Source organism: Nicotiana tomentosiformis, chromosome 8, assembly GCF_000390325.3.
Source record: "Nicotiana tomentosiformis chromosome 8, ASM39032v3, whole genome shotgun sequence".
NCBI classification, from domain to species: Eukaryota; Viridiplantae; Streptophyta; class Magnoliopsida; order Solanales; family Solanaceae; genus Nicotiana; species Nicotiana tomentosiformis.
The window spans coordinates 14,298,943-14,319,427 of NC_090819.1; the positions used below are offsets into that span (position 1 = coordinate 14,298,943).

A 20,485-nucleotide genomic window follows, 5' to 3' on the forward strand; every position below is an offset into this window, starting at 1 on the left:
TGTTAAAAGTGGGCTTGATTTATTTTCAACTGAGATTACTCATGTTAGAAGAGCAGTTGATGTTATTCAAGGAAATAATAGGCAATCTAGAATTATGAAATTTAAGACTAAGTGTACCGAGCATAACCTTAACACCAGATTCATGCCAGATGAAATTGTTACTAGATGGAATTATATATACTTGTTTTTAAAATGTTGCTACAAATCTAGATTGCCGATAACTGAAGTTGCTAATGCGCATTGTACTGATCCAAACCGTATGTTAACAACTACTACTTGGGAGACCATTAATGATGTTGTTAAATTTTTACATAAATATTATACAGCTACTGTTGAGTTTTCTGGAGCATATTACCCAACTGTTACTATGTTTTAATACATATAGCTGAAATTTCTTTTCTACTCTCTGGATTTAAGAAGAAAGAAAAATATAAGGATGCTGTTGAAAAAATGCAAGCAAGATTCAAAAAATATTTCTTTTCAATTCCTCTGATTTACTTAATTGGTATTGTTTTAAATCTTTCTACTAAGATGTTTAATTGTCACCAATTAATCAATGTTTTATATACTTATACGGAGATTGGACCAACTGAAACCCCATATATATATTATTCTTGTATGAACAAGCTAAATGATTATTTACAATAATTATATAATTATTATGTAAATATAATTGATGTTGCTGCTATTAATGCAGGCAAAGTTAGTCCCACTATGCATTGTACTACTTATACTGCATCTGCTACTATGGATGAAGAAGGCCTTGATGGTTATAATATTTGGTTTACATTTCCTTCCACTCAAACCGGTAGCAGAAACATTAATGAACTTCAATTCTACTTGCAAAAGCAAACAGAGACTCGCACAAAGGAATTTTCACCGTTGGGATGGTGGCATGAGAATGAAAAGCAACTTCCTGTTCTTTCCGCTATGGCTCGGGACATGCTGGATGTGCCAATTTTAACTGTTGCATCAGAGAGTGCATTTAGTCAGAAGACGAGGAACTTGAAGATATATTAACACATGATAACCCATCTGAATTTAACACTCCAGAAGATGGCCAAGAAGTTCATATTGATTATGAAGAACTTAATAAGACAACGCAAACCTTTGAAGTTCTGAATTTATATTTAGTAATTAAACTTTGAATTTACTCTTTTTTCGTTAATTTAGTTGTTGTTAAATGTAAACTTTAATTTGCAAGTTTGAAATAAAAAAAATTGCAAATTATAAGTGCAATTTTTATCCATCTTCATTGTATTCTATTATATTAAATTCTTAATGAAATATTCAAATATAAGGATTTTAAAGTATTTGCATCCTTTATTCAAACACTCTTTTTATAACATTATTTTTTTATTTTTTATTTTTATTTTATCTTAATATAAATTACGTAGTTATACAAAATATTAAAAAAAAATCAAAATCAGCCCGACCCGTTAAGCCCTGAACCGTTCCGATTCATTAAATAACCGGATGGACTCTGGCCCGGTAAAACCGATATGGAAAAACCGGTAACCGACCCGGTTCGATGACCGGCCGGTCAACTTTTCGAGTAACCCGGACCGGACCGCCCCCTGTCACCTTTACTTTTACCTAGCTACCTGCGAAGGAAGGCCAATGTCGTCCTTGGAATTCGCAAACAAATCCACTAACTCCCTCACTGTTGCAGTTCTCGTTTCTTTAACTATTTCAGTTGCATATAAAGTTTTTATTTGTAAATGAATTTTTGATTTAGAACAGAAAAAATATTTAAATTTATCCAATTACTATTTGAAATTTCTTAATTTTACTACGCGTAACATTTTTGGTTCATTCATATCCTTAGCAAATTATCTCATATTTCCCGCCATTTTCATTAGTGAAACTCAAACATGAAATAGATAGACTTCACATATCCAAATTCTTCGAAAAAGATTCAATTTTGGGCTAAACTTTTGATAGTGTTTCAACATTTCCTAAGATTGGGTCAAGAGAAACAACAATTTTTTTCTTAATAAATGGAGTTAAAATTAGACAAAAAGTTTAATGGAAGGCAAAGGTGTTCAATTTATGATAGTATAGGAGCAAAGTTGACTCGTTTATCTTTACAATATGAAATTCAATTAAAATAATTATTTTGAATTTAAATAATAGTAAAAAAAATTAACAAAACTTTTTCTTCTAATTTTAAAGTAAATACCAATTCCCAAATATTCAACATTCACATATTGTTTTTTGAAAAATATTACTACCCAATCAGGGGCGGATATAGTATATTACTAACGGTTTCAACTAAACTCATAACTTTCGACGCAAAGTAAAATTTTATATGTAAAAAACGGTAAATGTCACCCCCCGACTTGGGGAGCGCGACCGGCGCTCGACCGAGACATCCCAGTCAAACAAGTCTACTTGTTGCCTTTTACCTAACCTTATCCATGAACAATTTAAGAATCAGTAACAAGAAATAGACATGAGAAGAATAAAGTATACCACATCCTTTTTCCATTACTTGTATGAGCTTCATTTACAATTTCCAAAATATTACAAATTCATAGTTACGAGGGAAAACATGTTCGACAACTACAACATTTCTACTTCATTACCCCAAATTGAATACCACCCACAGCATGTCTACGAAACCTCTAAGTGTAACAAAAGAGTAGTATGAAAGTGCCGGTGACAAGGCCCCGACTATACCTCAAAACACAATGTATAATATCAAGTGACATAAGGCCCCGGAATAGAGTAGGCCCCGAAATAGAGTAGGGCTCACCAAAATCTGTTGAGTAGAGGGTAACTGCTAACGAGGTCAAAGCTGCCTGCTGACGAACCACCTGCATCCATTAAATATGCAGCGCCCCCGGCAAAAAAGACATTAGTACATATGAAATAGTACTAGTATGTAAAACTAAATGCCCTATCATGAAGTAGAGTACCAACATAAAATGAGGTAAACATGGAATCAATAAAGAACTCAAGTAATACTAAATGCCAAGTTAAAACATAATCAATTCCAATTAAGTATTAACAATTTTGGTTGGGAGATCATTAGCCACCGATCATCTCATCATGCACGAGGCACAAAGTTCGATAACAGCTCGATCGGCTAAGCCATCTCTCCACGAATAAATATGGATCGACATGTGATGTGAATCAAATACAATAATAAAAAGGAGGAACCGCCATGGGTGCGACGCCTGGGTCCGGTCGCCACATATGCTGTGTGAGTCGACATCAACTTTTGCTAGCAATCACCTCATCCCAATTAAGGGGAATAATCTCAATACAATATACCACACGAATTCATCCCTCAATCAACTCGTACACTGGCACGTGTAGTTTAAGGTGTGGACCTTTACAACCCACCATTCCTCGGCTCGCTAATGATACTTCCAAAAATATTTTTATATACAAAAGGAATAGAAATATAAATGTATTCATTTAATAGCCTTTCATACCCTATATAGCTTCATTAGCACTTTTAACCACTCACAAGTAAAAATTGCAAAAATAGTAGATATGAACCCATAACTTTAAAAATATAATGAGTTCAATATTAAAACCTTAAAAATTGAACCTATAGATTTTAAATCCTGGATCCGCCTCTTACCTTATACAAATTTTAACTTTCAAAAACTCTTTTTAGGATTTTAAATTTTTAATTCTAAAAGTAAATTCTTTTCAACTCCTCAAATTTTGCTCAAACTGGTCAAAAAAGAAAGGAAAAAAAAAAGAAAAAGAAAAAGAGATCAGTCTCTTGGTTGCCCTCACGCACGCTCCAACATCTTGTAAAATAAGAAATCATTCTCTTCACACCGATTCGTTTCCCTCTTTTCTAATTAAACACACACTCTCTCTCTCTCCTACAAGTCGCACACATCATGAGGAGGCTATTCGGCAGTGGTTCCGCCGGAGACTCGCCGCAGCAACCTTCGCCGTCACCGTCGCCGCCACTGTCCTCTCTTCACTCCTCCGTTAACATTGCCGCTGGTCCGGCGAGACCGATACGTTTCGTGTACTGCGATGAAAAAGGAAAGTTCCAGCTCGATCCGGAAGCCCTTTCGATACTTCAACTCGTGAAGGAGCCAGTTGGTATTGTCTCCGTTTGTGGTCGCGCTCGTCAAGGCAAGAGCTTTATACTTAATCAGGTAAATTTCAGTAAAGTTAGAGATAAAGGTAAAGCCTTTTTGTATGTGTTTTTGTTAATTATGTTAATTAAGGTTTGTAACTTAGTGTTATTCTCCGATTCTATATGAGAGTGAGCCTAATGCTAGGGTTGTGCTTCTCAGTGCTAGTTTTGGTTAGAATTGGGATTTTGGAAACTAGCCATCAATTATTTAGTTGTTTAATGACTAGAATTTCAAGCATATTGCTCTGAAACTTGAGATACATAATCATTAAATCACTCAATCAACTGTGCCTTAGCTCCAGGGTTTAGTTCAAGTGGCAAAGGTTGAGGGACGTGTGACTTAGTTCACATGTTCGAGCCCTGCGCCATTCGAACTAAGCCAGCTATTTAAGTGGGGAAGTATAGAGAGGTGGGCCCATCCGAGTTTCTAAGGCTGTACCTGGTCCTTAAGGTTTGCCCTAGATGGATTTCTCGATCATAAAGAAAAAAGAGCCTTAATTAAATGGTACCATTAAAGAAAGAAAGAAAGACGTAGAGCAAAAATATATTTGGAAGAATTCACGAAGCACACTGGGATTAGAATGTTGGGAAAGATATTTATGAGTTGGTTGAAGGATGTTCTTTGTACGGGCTTAACTATTTTATGTTAGCTCAACATGCTTATCCAGATGAATTAGATTGCTTTCTAGGAGTGGTTTAACCTATCAAAGATTTTTACCTTTAAAAGTTTACATAACTCAGTAAATTTATAGATAAAATAAAGCCCTTTTTTGTGGTTAATTACGTTTCTTAGGGTTTATAGTTTAGTGTTAATTTTTCTGATTTTGTGTGAGAGTGAGTGTGAGTTTATGGTTCTGTTTGTTAGGGTTTTGCCTGTCAATGTTGTAGGTTTTGGTTAGAATTGGGATTTTGAAAGCTATTAGCCAACTATTTAATTGTTTGAGGACTAGAATTATCAAGCACATTGCTCTAAGACTTGAGATACAGAATCACTAAATCAATCAATCAAACCATGACTTAGTCCCAGTGGAGACAAAATCACTAGGCAACTTCTTTCCATTTGTCTAAGCTTTGGTGGACAGAATTACATGGTACTTGTGCTGTTGAGAGGTAACTGGTCCACTGTTGTAGAATTAGTCGAGGTGTGTACAAGTTGACCCGAATGCCATCGTTGTCGAAAAAAAAACTATGCCTTAACCCAAACCTTAGACCCAAACATGTTGGAGTCAACTATATGAATTCTCACTTCATTTAAGCTCAATTCATGTCATCGTTATTCCAATAAAAATTATAAGTGAAAAGTAAGTTAAATACATATATAAATAATAGTCATAATAATAATTTTTGAAATTCTCGAATAAGACTAAATCTTATTCCTCATTAGTAGATACCACTTATACCGATCTTTTTATGGGATGTCCCATAAATATTGGAACTATATAGAGAAGATTAGCATGAACCCTGCGCAAGGATGACACACACAAATCGAGAAATGGTGCCAAAACAATGGATTTTTTTCTTCCATTGTACCATTAAAAAAAATAAAGAGGTAGAGCAGAAACATGTTTGGAAGAATTCACGAAATACACCGGGATAAGAATGTTGGGAAATATATAAATGGATTATTTGAAGGAGGTACATTGTACGACCTTAACTATAGTGAGTTAATTAAACATGCTTATCTATACGACACAACAAGTATTTGCTTTACAACAACAACACCACCCTAGTGTAATCCTACCAGTAGGGTCTAGGAGGGTAGAATGTACGCGGACCTTACCTCTACCCGAAGAAGGTAGAGAGGCTGTTTCCGGAAGACCCTCGGCTCAGAAAAGATAGAGAGGACAGAGTAACAACAAGCAACAATACCAGCAAACCAAACAGAAAACGGAAGCAAGAGAAACGGTAAGCAATAACAGAACTATAATCTCATAATAAGAAAATACAAAATTAACACTGAGGGATGCATTAAAACTACTGGAACGAGCAAGGACACTGCTCGGCTACCTAGCCTATTACCTTAATTCTTGACCTCCACACGACAAATATTTGCTTTAGTTTATCTAAATTGTTTGAAGGGTAGCCTTGGAGCAACGGTAAAGTTGTCTTTGTGTGACCTATAGACAGTGTTGTGAAAAGCGCTCGTTTCAGCGCTTTAAGCGTGAAGCGAAGCGAGGCGGCCACTGTGTCGCTTCTGTAGGGTGAAGCGTAGCAGGTAGGTTGAAGCGTCCGCTTTTGCCAGAAAAGCGAGAAGCGCTCACTTTTGTCTTTTAAGTCACTGATAAATAAAAAAGCTCAGTCTTTTTTTTACAAAATCAGCGAGCAGCAAAGCAAGCAACGACTAGTGTTTCATTTTAAAGCCCAGGGTTTTTCTTCTTCTTCTTCTTCTTCTTCTCAATGCTTAAAATAGCAGCGAAATGCTACCAATTTTTTTTCCCCTTCAGTTTTTCTTTTTCTCATTCTCTTCTTCTTCTTCTTATTATTTTTTCTTCTTTTTCTCATTCTCTTCTTCTTCTTATTTTCGTTTCAAATCCTTAAAATTGTAGCGAAATGCTGCCAAATTTTTTCCCCCTTCAGTTCTTCATCTTTTGTTCTTAGTCTCACTGCCATTTTTTTTAGTATTGACAGTTACATGTGTTGTATGCAGTTACATCTGTAACATGTGTTGTCTATGCAATATTAATTTTAATATTTTTCTTAATTCTACTTCACTTCATAAAAGTGAGCTCTTCGCTTCACGCTTTAAGCGAAAAGAGGCTTGTCGTTTTTCCTCGCTTCACGTTCTTCACAACACTGGTATTGACACATATTACATTGGATAAGTTCTTATGTCTGCAGAGAGTGGGTGAAGAAATCTTGCGCTCTAGATTATTCTCATCACCTGAATATGCTTCAGAACTCATGTGGAATACAAATAACTGTTGCCATTGAGCCAAAAAAAAATCATCAAACCAGAAATAGCATTATTGCAAATGTTTATCTGTGACTGTGTGCCTTCAACTACCCAAAGATTGTCTTCGTTAAAACTACTTATCAAAATAGCTACTTTAACAGCTCCCATCCCAATTTTTTTTTTTTTTTTTGCAAAGCCTCCATATGTTCCTTTTGCCCTGGATTTCTCTTTTAAAAACTATTGGCTAGTTCTTCTAGAGTGATTTCACTCCCTGTTACAATTTGTGTACGTCAGGGTTCCTCGGGCAAATGCATTTATGCTACAATTCCTTTTATACGTGGAAAGATTCCCATCATTATTGTTTTTCGAGCTCTATATAATCTAATTGTCAAGGAGATAGTGCAATATATTTGCTGGGATGGTAATGGCACTGAAATGATGGAGTTGTTACGTCCCTCTTTGGAATGCGTGATACAAAATCAAGAGGTACTTTTCATGATGTCTTTGCTAAAGATGTGATTCTTTAAATTGACAATTTCAGTATCTTTTTTCCGAGTATATGATTGAGGTTTCTTTTAGAGACTAAAAATTCAGTGTTACAACGATTATCTTCATTCCAGCCTACTAATGCTTTTTCTCCTACTCTTTTTTGGTACTCATTGAGTTTAGTTACCTAATTTTACTAGGTTGCTTTGGACTATATTGGAAAGAGAGGGAAACCTTGTAGTGCCTTTAGGAATGAGAGAATTCGGTACGTTTTTTTAATTGCCCAACTCGGACACTATTCTTCATGTGACCTGTCAGAAACCTAAGGATATCTCAATGTGTTGCAGGTATGCGAAAGAGATTCTTCAGAAAAAAATGTTTCCTCATGTTGGAGTCGACGAGAATTGCTGGAAGGATAAAGCATATTATTTCGGGTACAATTTTTGGGTCTTTATGTGGAACATATTTTTGAGTTGTGCGAGCATTAGGTTTTCGAAGGTTTGTTAGAAACCTTTGTCACTAACAAACCTTTGAAATCACTCTATTAGTTCCTCGTAGAAACCTTTGTCACTAACAAACCTTCGAAAACCTAATGCTCGCACGACTCAAAAATATGTTGCAGATAAAGATCCAAAAATTGTACCCGAAATAATATGCTTTATCGTTCCAGCAATTCTCGTCGACTCCAACATGAGGAAACATTTTTTTCTGAAGAATCTCTTTCGCATACCTGCAACACATTGAGATATCCTTAGGTTTCCGACATGTCACATGAAGAATAGTGTCCGAGTTAGGCAACTAAAAAAACGTACCAGATTCTCTCATTCCTAAAGACACTACGAGGTTTCCCTCTTTCCAATATAGTCCAAAGCAACCTAGTAAAATTAGGTAACTAAACTCAATGAGTACCAAAAAAGAGCACGAGAAAAAGCATTAGTAGGCTGGAATGAAGATAATCGTTGTAACACTGAATTTTTAGTCTCGAAAGAAACCTCAATCATATACTCGGAAAAAAGATACTGAAATTGTCAATTTAAAGAATCACATCTTTAGCAAAAGACATCATGAAAAGTACCTCTTGGTTTTGTATCACACCTGCTTCTTCCAAAGAGGGACGTAACAACTCCATCATTTCAGTGTCATTACCATCCCAGCATATATATTGCACTATCTCCTTGATAATTAGATTATATAGAGCTCGAAAAACAATAATGATGGGAATCTTTCCACGTATAAAAAGAATTGTAGCATAAATGCATTTGCCCGAGGAACCCTGACGTACACAAATTGTAACAGGAAGTGAAATCACTCTAGAAGAACTAGCCAATAGTTTTAAAAAGAGAAATGCAGGGCAGAAGGAACATATGGAGGCTTTGCAAAAAAAAAATAGATTGGGATGGGAGCTGTTAAAGTAGCTATTTTGATAAGTAGTTTTAACGAAGACAATCTTTGGGTAGTTGAAGGCACACAGTCACAGATAAACATTTGCAATAATGCTATTTCTGGTTTGATGATTTTTTTTTGGCTCAATGGCAACAGTTATTTGTATTCCACATGAGTTCTGAAGCATATTCAGGTGATGAGAATAATCTAGAGTGCAAGATTCCTTCACCCACTCTCTGCAGACATAAGAACTTATCCAATGTAATATGTGTCAATACCAGTGTTGTGAAGACCGTGAAGCGAGGAAAAGCGACAAGCCCCTTTTCTCTTAAAGCGTGAAGCAAAGCGCTCGCTTTTTTGAAGTGAAGCGGAATTAAGAAAAATATTAAAATTAATACTGCATAGACAACACATGTTACACATGTAACTGCCAATTTTAAAAAAATTGGCAGTGAGACTAAGAACAAAAGATAAAGAACTGAAGGGAAAAGAAAAATTGGCAGCATTTTGCTGCAATTTTAAGGACTTAAAACGAAAATAAGAAGAGAATGAGTAAAAGAAGAAGAATTGAAGGGGAAAAAAATTTGGCAGCATTTCGCTGCTATTTTCAGCACTGAGAAGAAGAAGAAAAAAACATACCTGGGCTTGAAAATTGAAACCCTAGTCGCTGCAAACATACCTGGGCTTTAAAAATGAAACACTAGTCCCTGCTTGCTCTGCTGCTCGCTGATTTTGTAAAAAAAGACTGAGCTTTTTTATTTATTAGTGACTTAAAAGACTAAAGCGAGCGCTTCCGTCGCTTCTCGCTTCGCTAGCGCTTCTCGCTTTTTTGGCAAAAGCGGACGCTTCAACCTTCGCTTCACGCTTAAAGCGCTGAAGCGAACGCTTTTCACAACACTGGTCAATACTAGGGTGCTCAATCAATAGTCAGATGGAAGCAATGAGAAAGAGACTTACATGCTGGTGTTAAGGATCTCCATGATCATATGGAGTTCAAATGGGTCAAGGAATGCAAAATGATTGTTGTTGATGATTCAATATGGCAGACCTACATTAAGATAAGCCCTGATGCTAGATTGGTTCATGGACGGATGATTAGGAACTATAATGAACTCTCTTTATCTTAAGTAATGAAGAACTGAAATCTCTGGAAATAGTGTTGATATGATTTGAATTGGACTCTACGCAACGATGCATACGCCGAACTAGCAAATGAAAATCAAGGAGATAGTAGGCTTGTAAACATACCCTTTTTTCTCTAGTCTTTGATAGCATCCACACATACATAGTAGTCGGAGGACGGTCCTGCGAGTCGACCACGGAACGCACGTCAGCAACAAACTCAAATCTATTCCCGTTGACTCTTCTGGAATACACCGACATGGTTGGACCTCGTCCTCTCCTGAGCTATTACCACCCTCTCACAGCCATTCACGATGAAGTATCCACCTTCATCATATGGACACTCTCGATTTCGAATTTTTCCTTTTGTCCAAGCCCCATCTTACACGCAATCACGTGATCTAAGCATTATGGGAACCTAACAAGATTGATAAGTCAGTAAATTAACAACAAACTACGGGTTATACTTGTAATGAATGGTTGGCAAGCTAGATAATTTTACCTTCCCAATTAGGACTTGTTCATAGTCTTTAGTCTCAGTTACTTTACAACCATCAAGCCCTTGCATGATGACTTTCTTTGTGATATTCGCATACAAGGGCAACGAAAAGGTCAAGTTCCGGCACCTCGCCATCATTGGATTTAGTTTAATAACGGAACCATCAAAGTCTGTCACTTTCCAATCCACTAGGAGAAAAATTCGACGAAATATGACCTTGTGGATGGCCTACATAGAAAAAAATGTTAGTTAAGATAGTTCAAGAATAACTAAATCCTTATAATATTTTTAGTAACAAATATCATCCTTTAAGTTTCACAAAGTTAACAATATTGCCCCCACTGTCAGTGATAAGGAAGCACACTCATGTGATTAAAAATATATATTCCAAACAACAATGAAAAATGTACTAAGTTCTAACCTCCGAATTGCTAACTTCTATATCTGAATGATGTGCGATTTGTGGCAGACTGTCGATGAAATTATTGAAGGATTCTATTTGTTGATTCACCAATCCATTGCTTTTGAAGTAACGTTGGATGACTTCCCAACTCTCATGTTCTGTGATCTCATCATCCATTGTAACAAACACTCTGTGTAATGGGTGAGAGAGAATAGCGATGAACATAGGGCTGAAACTGCAGATTATAACTATCTCTTCCCTCTTAATCTAATCGTGCATAATGCACTTTCAATATAATAGGTCCCGTTTGGCGATAGATATTATTTCAAATATTTGCAAATTAGTATTTGGTTCACAAATTTGGTATTTTAACTTCAAGTGAAATAGAGAATTTGAAGTCTGAAAAACTAGTTCGGGAAGAATTTCAATTGAAATAATGGTTTTCACTCACAAACACTCAACTTTCTTTCCAAGAAGAGTGTTCTATTTTTTTCATGGACTCTATTTATAGATCACGGGTTCAAGCCGTGGAAGCAACCACTAATGCTTGCATTAGGGTAGTCTATCTACGTCACACCCTTGGGGTGCGGCCCTTCGCTGGATCCCTGCGTGAACACAGGATACTTTGTGCACCCAGCTGCCCTTTTTTCATCTAAATTGTTTGTTAAGGTTCCAGAAAAAGATAATGACCGAGGAATCTGGAGTTCAAGTTCCTGTCATTTTCTGCTTACTGTAGTCATCTGCCCAATATCAAAGAAAGATACCTTTGTTCCGAGGATCAAAAGAGAGATGAACCATAATAAAAGGATGTATGAATAAGAAACTATGTTTTGGAGGGTTTCAACTTTCAACTGCACTTCACTATATATGGATGTATATATTTTCCTAGATTTAGGGTTTTACGCCTTGGATGGCTTCTCTTATTTGTTGTTTTGAGAAGCAGAGATCTGAAACTTTAATGCGAAGAGACTCAGTTAACCGTCCATATTAGTTCAGGGCATAAGCACCTGATTTTTCTAGTTTTATGTGTTGGAAAGTTGCAGGAATGATCTATTAGAGGGGAGACCATTCTGATTAACCATATGGAGCTACTTTGGTTTTCTTTGTGTTTCTTCTGTAACTCCTTTTTATTGTCGCCTTATGCAGTAAGCTTGTCATCCTCTGTCTATAGATTGTTTCGTGTACATTTCATGCATATATTGCAGTCAACTCATGAGTCAAAGCCATAGCACAGTGACACTGTTCTTCTTTTAGAAACTCAAATGATTTATGTTATTATCAAGATCGATTACAATAGGATCACAGTTATCTGTACTAATTACTTATACAGCTATTTACTTAGTTTCTCAAGTAAATTTCTATATGTAACTTAGAGCTGCTTCCTACTTTGCCGAAAACATGTAACTGAGTGCCTGCTGTTTGCCCAATAGCTTCTTGGCAGGAGTAGTGGCTTTCAAGTGGCGCCAACTCATCGTCCATGTACAAAAGGTATTTGGTTGTGGAGTGCACCTTTAAGGAGAACTGCTCTTGATGGAACTGAATACAACCTGTTACTATTGGACACAGAAGGAATTGATGCTTACGATCAAACGGTTAGTTTCGACCCTTTAACATATTTATTATTGGGGCTTTGAAGAAGGAATAACCTGCATACTGATAAGTGTCAATATATTTACTACTTACTCACCTGGCACATGCTATATGACTTATATACTTTATTCTTATTCATTTGGTGTTGCTAAACTTTTCACTAGCTGAAGGAACTAGTTCCACAATCCAAGAAAATGTCTTATTTTTTCCTGTGTCCTGTCAATGACTGTCTTTTGCCTTTTGTAAATTTCTGTTTTGTTTTGCTGTTTGACAGGGAACATATAGCACACAGATATTCTCCTTGGCGGTCCTTCTTTCAAGTATGTTTGTATATAACCAGGTAAGGAGCACTCAATCATGGGTCTTGTTCGCTTTTTTTGATATGACCTTCTTGTTAGACTGTATACCGTTTTCCCGTCATGATTCAGTGAATTTGTACAGTTTGTTTTTTTGGTGTCTTCATAATCTCTTTAATCCCTTAATTTAGATGGGTGGTATCGATGAAGCTGCACTTGACCGCCTCTCTCTTGTCACTGAAATGACTAGACATATTCGTGTTAGAGCCTCTGGAGGAAGGGCCAGTGCGTCTGAGCTTGGACAGTTCTCCCCAATCTTCGTTTGGTTGCTTAGGGTAATTCTGAATTTATTTATTTATATTTCTTCTGTGCTTGCTTGTGTAACTGTTAACCTATATTTTTTCTCTCTGCAAAAGGATTTTTATTTGGACTTGGTTGAGGACAACTGCAAAATAACTCCGCGGGACTACCTTGAACTTGCTTTGAGGCCAGTTCAAGGTGGTGGGAGGGATGTTGCTGCCAAAAATGAGGTATATACTTTCCATTAGTGTTCTCTTTTGCTTTACTATGCTGTAATTAATCAATTTCTATTATAACCATCCCTCTTTAAACGACTGGTTCCCTGAACTTTCACGTCTTTTACTTGTCAGAGTAAAACAAGAATGTTTTTATGTATCCTGAAAGCATCCCTTTTTGTCTTCTAATGAGCTAGCGGTAGATTGGGTAACCATTTGGAACTTCTGACTGCAGATTAGGGAATCCATTCGTGCTCTTTTCCCTGACAGAGAATGCTTCACCCTTGTGCGGCCTTTGAGCAATGAAAATGAGCTTCAACGGCTAGATCAAATACCAGTCAGTGCTTAATACTCTTTCATATATTCCATTCTCTACTATCATAGATTCTATCTAATTGTGATTCTGGTTGCGGAAACCCTTTAAATATTCTAATTGTGGTGCCAATTTTCACTTGCAGTTGGAAAACATGAGGCCAGAGTTTAAAGCAGGTCTTGATGCTTTGACAAGATTTGTTTTTGAGAGGACAAGACCCAAGCAAGTTGGAGGGACTATTATGACAGGACCGCTCTTTGCTCGTATAACTCAGTCCTTCCTGGATGCTCTAAACAATGGTGCAGTGCCTACCATCACCTCTTCATGGCAGGTTAGTTATGTTCTTAATGGCAGATATACTGCCTTTTCCTTTCCACATCAGACGTTCTTCTCTGTATCTGCTCAGTTAGTGTGGCCAATAGTAACATTATTCTTTTCATCACCAACACCTTTGACCCAATAGAGTGACAAAAAAGAAACCGCTGATCATTGTTTCATGGCTGTTACTCAATCCTTAATTAGATTGACTTTTAGCACCAAGAAAGTGGCCCTGAACAGAAAGAACAAGGACTAATAGAGGTCTTAAGTCTAGGTCGTATAGCCTTATACTAGAGAAAAACTATTGGAGAAGGTAAGCAAGATCTTTTACAAGGCACCTAACTAGTCCCAAAGAGAATTTCTCAGAAGCAAAGTCTTAGAAGAAGAGTTGCAGGTCCTCTCCTGTAAAGGTTGGTTATTTCTTAACGAGGACTCAGCACCATCAAGATACTATTTAGTTATTTAAGTATAAATATTTTTGGGATAAGGTAATAAATTTAAGTGAAGAAGGGCAAAAATCTGCCTGTATACAAGGAGTATACCAACAAGTAGAAAACCTTACAAAAGGACATGGTTTTCTACGAATGACACCCAATCTTCTATACAAATAGGTACCTCATGTGTGCATCAAAAGTAAATAAGGGGATATAATCTTATAGACATCTTAAATATACTATCAGAATATGTCAATTACTATTAAGAAGATATTTTACCAATTAAGTTAAGATCACCATAAATATCCATAGTTCCAGATTACATTTGAAAAGTTATTAATCTAACTTAGCATCACACCTCAATAAAATGTCTCAATATAAGAGTTTTCTTAGGGAGGCTACTCGTTCTTCTCTTCTTAGAGATTCGTCGAATATGTTCTTAGCCTTATGAATTTGGAATTTAATTTTGTAATTTCTTGCTATTGCATGAGATTCACTGCCTCTTTGTTTCATCATTATGGCTCGAATTGTTACGCTGGGGAACAACTGGCGCATTTGGTTCTGTTTGGTGTCCAGTTTCAAGGACATGAAGTTTCGAAATTAAAAAGAAAGTTTATAGTCTGGACACCGACTGATGTCTGATGAGCGTCATGCAAATGTTAGATATCTGACATGATATCAATATGTAACCATAGCTTTGGTGTCTGGACTGGGCAAGTTCTTGCATGTTCTTATTATATTTACCATGCTTCACGCACAAGTGAATTAGTCATCTTCAGAATTGCTATGATATTCACTCTTCATTTTTCATTTAAGAAAAAAATATAAGGGAAGAGAAATTTGAGGTAAGTGAAACAACATGACAAGCCAACAAGTGAATGATTTGTAGTAGAATCTTATGGATGTTATTTAACTTCCCATGGCATTGTTTTCATTACTGAAATGGTTTAAGGTTTTCAGCTGAAGCCAAGTGCTACTGTGTTAGTTCACTCTATGTACCCAGCTTATGCTCTTTAATGTATGCCGATGCATGTTTTTCCTTTTGATTTCTGCAGAGTGTTGAGGAAGCTGAGTGTCAAAGGGCATACGATTTGGCTGCTGATAGATACATGGCTTCTTTTGATCGTTCTAAGCCTCCGGAGGAAGTAAGTATTGCTTTATTTTCTTTGGCATCATTATCTGGCTGCTTCTAATATTTCAATCATGGCAGGGTGCACTAAGAGAAGCCCATGAAGATGCAGCTCAAAAGTCCATGACAGAATTTAATTCTACTGCTGTGGGGGCTGGATCCATCAGGATGAAATATGAGAAGCGTCTCCAAAATTTCATAAAAAAGGCATTTGAGGTTAGTTTTTCCTACGCCATTTACTTCGAATATGGAGCATAAAGTGCATATGAGAAAACAAGCAACATGTTTGTGTCATAATACATTCCTTTGTGGAGGATGAGCTAATTCTAATTTTATTTTGCTTCTGCACCATACGTATCCGCAGTAAAAAAGAAAAAAAGAAATTCACAAGGTTGCTTCTGCATTCAATAACTTCTTTGCTTATACTCCGGAATGGTAAAACGGCTGGTATTAGTGATATTTTCCAATAGGTATGCCAATAGACAACACTGGCTAGGTTCTAGGAAAAGTGTCACAGGGGGGTGGGGGGTGCATGCTGACAATTATTTAGTGAGATTAGGATTTGAATGATAACCAGGGACATGGCTTTCATATTATTGCTTCATTGGAGGTTTTTAAGTTTTTGAACTTAGTAGCATTTTTTTAATGATGTTTTGGCTTTGAGCCATGGATTGGCCCTGGATGAAAACAAAATTCCTCCTGGCTTTCAGGGATGGTTCAGATAATGCTTTCAGATAGAACCATTATCATTTCTCGTTGAGTATGTTAATACGGAGAGCTTTTTCTATTTTTCATAGAAAGGCAGAACCTATTTGCACAAAAGTCAAGCTCTAGAATTTTCATTTGATCTTCTTGTTTTTTGATCGGTAATGTAAGGATATTATTTCTGATGTAAAAATCAGCATTTAGGATATTTGATCTTCATTTAAAGTTGTGAAAAAGAGAAGACGAGAGAAATACTAAATGATTTAGTGAAAACATCCAAGACTATTCTAGGATGATGAAATGAGGAAAAGTTCCTACTTAACAGGATTCTTAATTAATCTGTACAATTGTTCTGTTCTTTGGGTAAGTGTACAATTGTTCTGCTTAGACTGTGGTTATTTGCACTAATAACCCTTGCATTAGGGTAGGCTGCCTACATCACACCACTTGGGGTGCGGCCCTTCTCTGGACCCTGAGTGAGTGTGGGATGCTATTTGCACTGGGCTGGCCTTCAATATTGAATTTCAGTCAACTGCCTGGTTATGAAGTTATTGTAGCTTCTTTCGTCGTATAAGTGACTGTGGAATAAGGACCTTAATTCCTTCCTTCATTTACGACTTTTTTCTCTGCTAACCAGGTGATATTTGAGTCAAAGTTTAGGCATAGTGTGTTTGGTCCGTTTGTTTCTTCCCAGATAAGTGCCTGTCCTGTGTAGTGTCAGTTCTTATCTGTTTAATATCTGTACACGGGCCATCTGCTCACACGACATTGACTATATATGTTATATGGACTGGCCTGTTGACATTCTAGCTGGGATTTAGTTAAAGGTTTCTGGTCCCTTCAAATGGAATGACTTGTCGACCTAGACAGTTTTGTCAGGATGTTTTTGGGTGCGAGTATCTATGCTATGCTAGTAAATAGCTCTTTTGAATTGTTGAGTATCTATGCTATGCTAGTAAATAGCTCTTTTGAATTGTTGATTCGGTTTTTATGTTGATGCAGGAGCTTAAAAAGGATGCCTTTAGGGAGGCTTATCTACAATGTTCAAATGCGATTCAGGACATGGAAAAGGAACTGAGGATGGCTTGTCATGCTCCTGATGCAAACATAGATGGTGTGCTTAAGGTAAGCCCTTTTCACAATAAATATTAGCCAACCTTTTGTGGCTAAACTGGAATTTAGTTTATTGGTTACCAATGTCCTGGAATGCATATGCCATATGCAGGTTCTTGACCGTTCAGTGTCCAAGTATGAAGCAACTTGCCAAGGTCCTGAAAAGTGGAGAAAATTGAGTGTCTTCTTACAACAAAGGTTTGTATATTAATGATTCTTTGTTGATTCTTTCTTACAACAAAAGTTTGTATATATGTCACATCACATTGATTTTCCAGCTTGGAAGGTCCACTTTTTGATCTCATCAAGAAGCAGATAGACCAGATTGGATCAGAGAAAACCACTCTTGCATTGAAGTGCCGTTCCATCGAGGATAAGATGAATTTACTTAACAAACAACTGGAAGCTAGTGAGAAGTATAAATCTGAGTATTTGAAGCGTTATGAAGATGCCATCAACGACAAGAAGCAGCTTGCAGATGATTACACGAGTCGTATTACAAATTTGCAGAGTAAATATAGTTCATTGGAAGAGAGATATTCCAGTTTATCAAAAACAGTCAGTTCTGCTAAACATGTGTCCGCAGAATGGAAAAGAAAATATGAACAACTTCTATTGAAGCAGAAGGCTGATGAAGACCAATCAACTGCAGAAGTATCTGTTCTGAAGTCCAGAACTGCTGCTGCTGAAGCAAGGCTTGCTGCTGCCAAAGAACAAGCTGAATCGGCTCAGGAGGAGGCTGAGGAGTGGAAACGTAAATATGACATTGCCGTCAAGGAAGTTAAGAATGCTCTTGAGAAGGCAGCATCTGTTCAAGAGCGCGCAAACAAGGAAACCCAACTGAGAGAAGACACTTTAAGAGATGATTTTTCGAGCACTCTGGCTGATAAGGTAAAAATATTGCTATGAATATTGGTTCAATTTCAATGTGCTGCTTTGTTTGATTTTCTTCTCTTCCCTCTTTGAAACATCATTTGTGAGTGTGCTGGGCTGCTTGCTTGGTTTCCAAGATGATATTTAAAGTTCTATTTGTTCATGAAACTGCAGGAAGAAGAAATAAAAGACAAGGCATCTAAGCTTGAGCAGGCTGAGCAGCGTTTAGCGACACTGAATTTGGAGTTGAGGGTGAGTTTCTGCTTTTCTAAACCAATATAACTTGCATTTCACCATCTTATGTATGAAAAAAGGGGTTGGTATGATGGGGCAACATAACAGTCAGAAAGGGGTCTTGTGGTGGGGGGGGTGTGTGTGTGTGTGGGGGGGGGGGGTCACTCTGTTATTTTAAAGTGGGCTCGCTGGAAAGATATTTTTGTTTGCCCGAGCTTCTGATGTTTTTTTGTGTTGGCCCTTTGCATTTGAAGTGCAGAGACTTTTATTTAGCAGTCTAATAACCTTTTAGTTATGTGCTACCTTGTGAACTGAAAGGAAAGATTGCCAATTAGATCTGGCGAATGGAAATCTTGCTTTAGGTCAAACTTTTATGATTGGTACCAACTTATCTCTGGCAATACAACTGGGTAACCAGACTATGTAAGCAAAAGGATATTCACGCTCATTATTTATGTGGTAATTTAATAGATTTGCATGTGTGTTAGTACTAATGACTGCCTGAATGGAGCTCAAAGGATCCCAACTAGTTTGGGATTGAGGCATAGTTGATTGATTATATTAGTGCTAATGACTATTCTTTGATTATTCTTCTTACAGGCTGCTGAATCAAAGGTAAAGAACTATGATCTAGAAGTGTCAGCTTTGAAGATTGAAGTCAAGGAATTGGGTGAAAGGCTAGAGAATATCAATGCTACTGCACAATCATTTGAAAGAGAAGCTAGAATTCTGGAACAGGAGAAGGTTCATCTTGAGCAGAAGTACTGGTCAGAGTTCAATAGATTTGAGGATATTCAGGATAGATATAAATCAGCTGAAAGAGAGGCTAAAAGGGCAACTGAGCTGGCTGATAAAGCAAGGGCTGAAGCAGCTACGGCCTTGAAAGAAAAGAACGAAATTCAGCGATTAGCTATGGAAAGATTAGCTCAGATTGAGAAGGCTGATAGAAATATTGAAAACTTACAGAGGCAAAAAGATGACTTGGCTGATGAAGTACGGAGGTGTCGTGCTGCTGAGGACGATGCAAGGTCAAAAGTTACAATGCTGGAGGCCCGAGTAGAAGAAAGGGAAAAAGAAATTGAGATGCTACTGAAATCAAATAATGAACAGAGGGCCAGTACTGTGCAAGTCCTTGAGAGTCTGTTGGAGACCGAGCGTGCGGCACGTGCTGAAGCAACCAACAGGGCGGAAGCACTATCTGTTCAGTTGCAAGCTACACAAGGAAAGCTAGATCTTCTTCAGCAACAGTTAACTGCAGTTCGGCTGAATGAAACTGCACTGGATAGCAAACTTAGAACTGCTTCCCATGGCAAACGTACCAGGATAGATGAATGTGATGCTGGATTTGAATCTGTCCATGACATGGACACAGATGATAGAGTAACAAGGGGAAATAAGAAATCCAGGAGTACAACCAGTCCTCTAAAGTTTACTTCCCCAGATGATGGTGGTTCCGTTTATAGAGGAGATGATGATACTCATAGTCAACAAACAAATGGTGAGGATTATACGAAATTTACAGTGCAGAAACTAAGGCAGGAGCTCACAAAGCATGATTTTGGTGCTGAACTGTTCCAACTGAAGAATCCAAACAAGAAGGATATCCTAGCTTTATATGAGAAATGTGTCCTCCAGAAATCATAGTGTTGTGTAGAAAAGGTTGTAAGTAGCTCAGTTATAGGCAAAGGCGTACAGTTTCTCGGTCGAGGATTTGGGTGCTGGTTTTCGCGAACATCTTTTTGAGTTCTTAATGGAAAGCTTATATCCCTATAAGGTGGCTACAGAAGCTTGCTATATGCTGCTGCTGTCGAAGCTTTTGTGTGACATAGTATTTTTCATTCTGGTGTGCACTTTAACTTGGGGATTTTGTTTTGAGTTTCCTAGTGTGGCGGTCTTAGATGATGGTTTATACTTTATAGAGGTTTAAAAGTCATGTAAAATAACCAGGCCTTATTCTCATTCGTCTGTGCAGTATTGATGCTTAGTGGGGTTGATGTTAGTTCTCGTGATTAGTAATATTATGTCTTCTTGCTTATGGATTAGTATGTTTTCTTTACTCTAGGGG

General features: G+C 37.2%; 1 protein-coding gene and 1 pseudogene across 1 annotated transcript; both read left to right on the top strand.

Annotated features, from left to right (window-relative positions):
• The first annotated feature begins 3,804 nt into the window (after positions 1-3,804).
• On the top strand, positions 3,805-20,476 carry LOC104102809 (uncharacterized). Its single transcript, XM_009610643.4, has 14 exons — positions 3,805-4,133; positions 12,331-12,492; positions 12,765-12,830; positions 12,978-13,121; positions 13,203-13,316; positions 13,537-13,638; positions 13,760-13,945; positions 15,422-15,511; positions 15,577-15,711; positions 17,203-17,325; positions 17,426-17,511; positions 17,592-18,204; positions 18,361-18,438; positions 19,021-20,476. Exons 1-14 carry the CDS (start codon positions 3,867-3,869, stop codon positions 20,062-20,064), a joined length of 3,210 nt encoding a protein of 1,069 aa, XP_009608938.1. The 5' UTR covers positions 3,805-3,866; the 3' UTR covers positions 20,065-20,476.
• On the top strand, positions 5,517-5,630 carry LOC117278381 (U6 spliceosomal RNA; annotated as a pseudogene).
• Positions 20,477-20,485: the final 9 nt, after the last annotated feature.

Coding starts and splice junctions, on each gene's coding strand:
- LOC104102809 (XM_009610643.4), top strand. CDS start 3,867: ATGAGGAGGCTATTCGGCAGTGGTTCCGCCGGAGACTCGCCGCAGCAA. Junction 4,134..12,330: donor AGAGCTTTATACTTAATCAG/GTAAATTTCAGT, acceptor TTTGCCCAATAG/CTTCTTGGCAGGAGTAGTGG. Junction 15,712..17,202: donor TCATAAAAAAGGCATTTGAG/GTTAGTTTTTCC, acceptor ATGTTGATGCAG/GAGCTTAAAAAGGATGCCTT.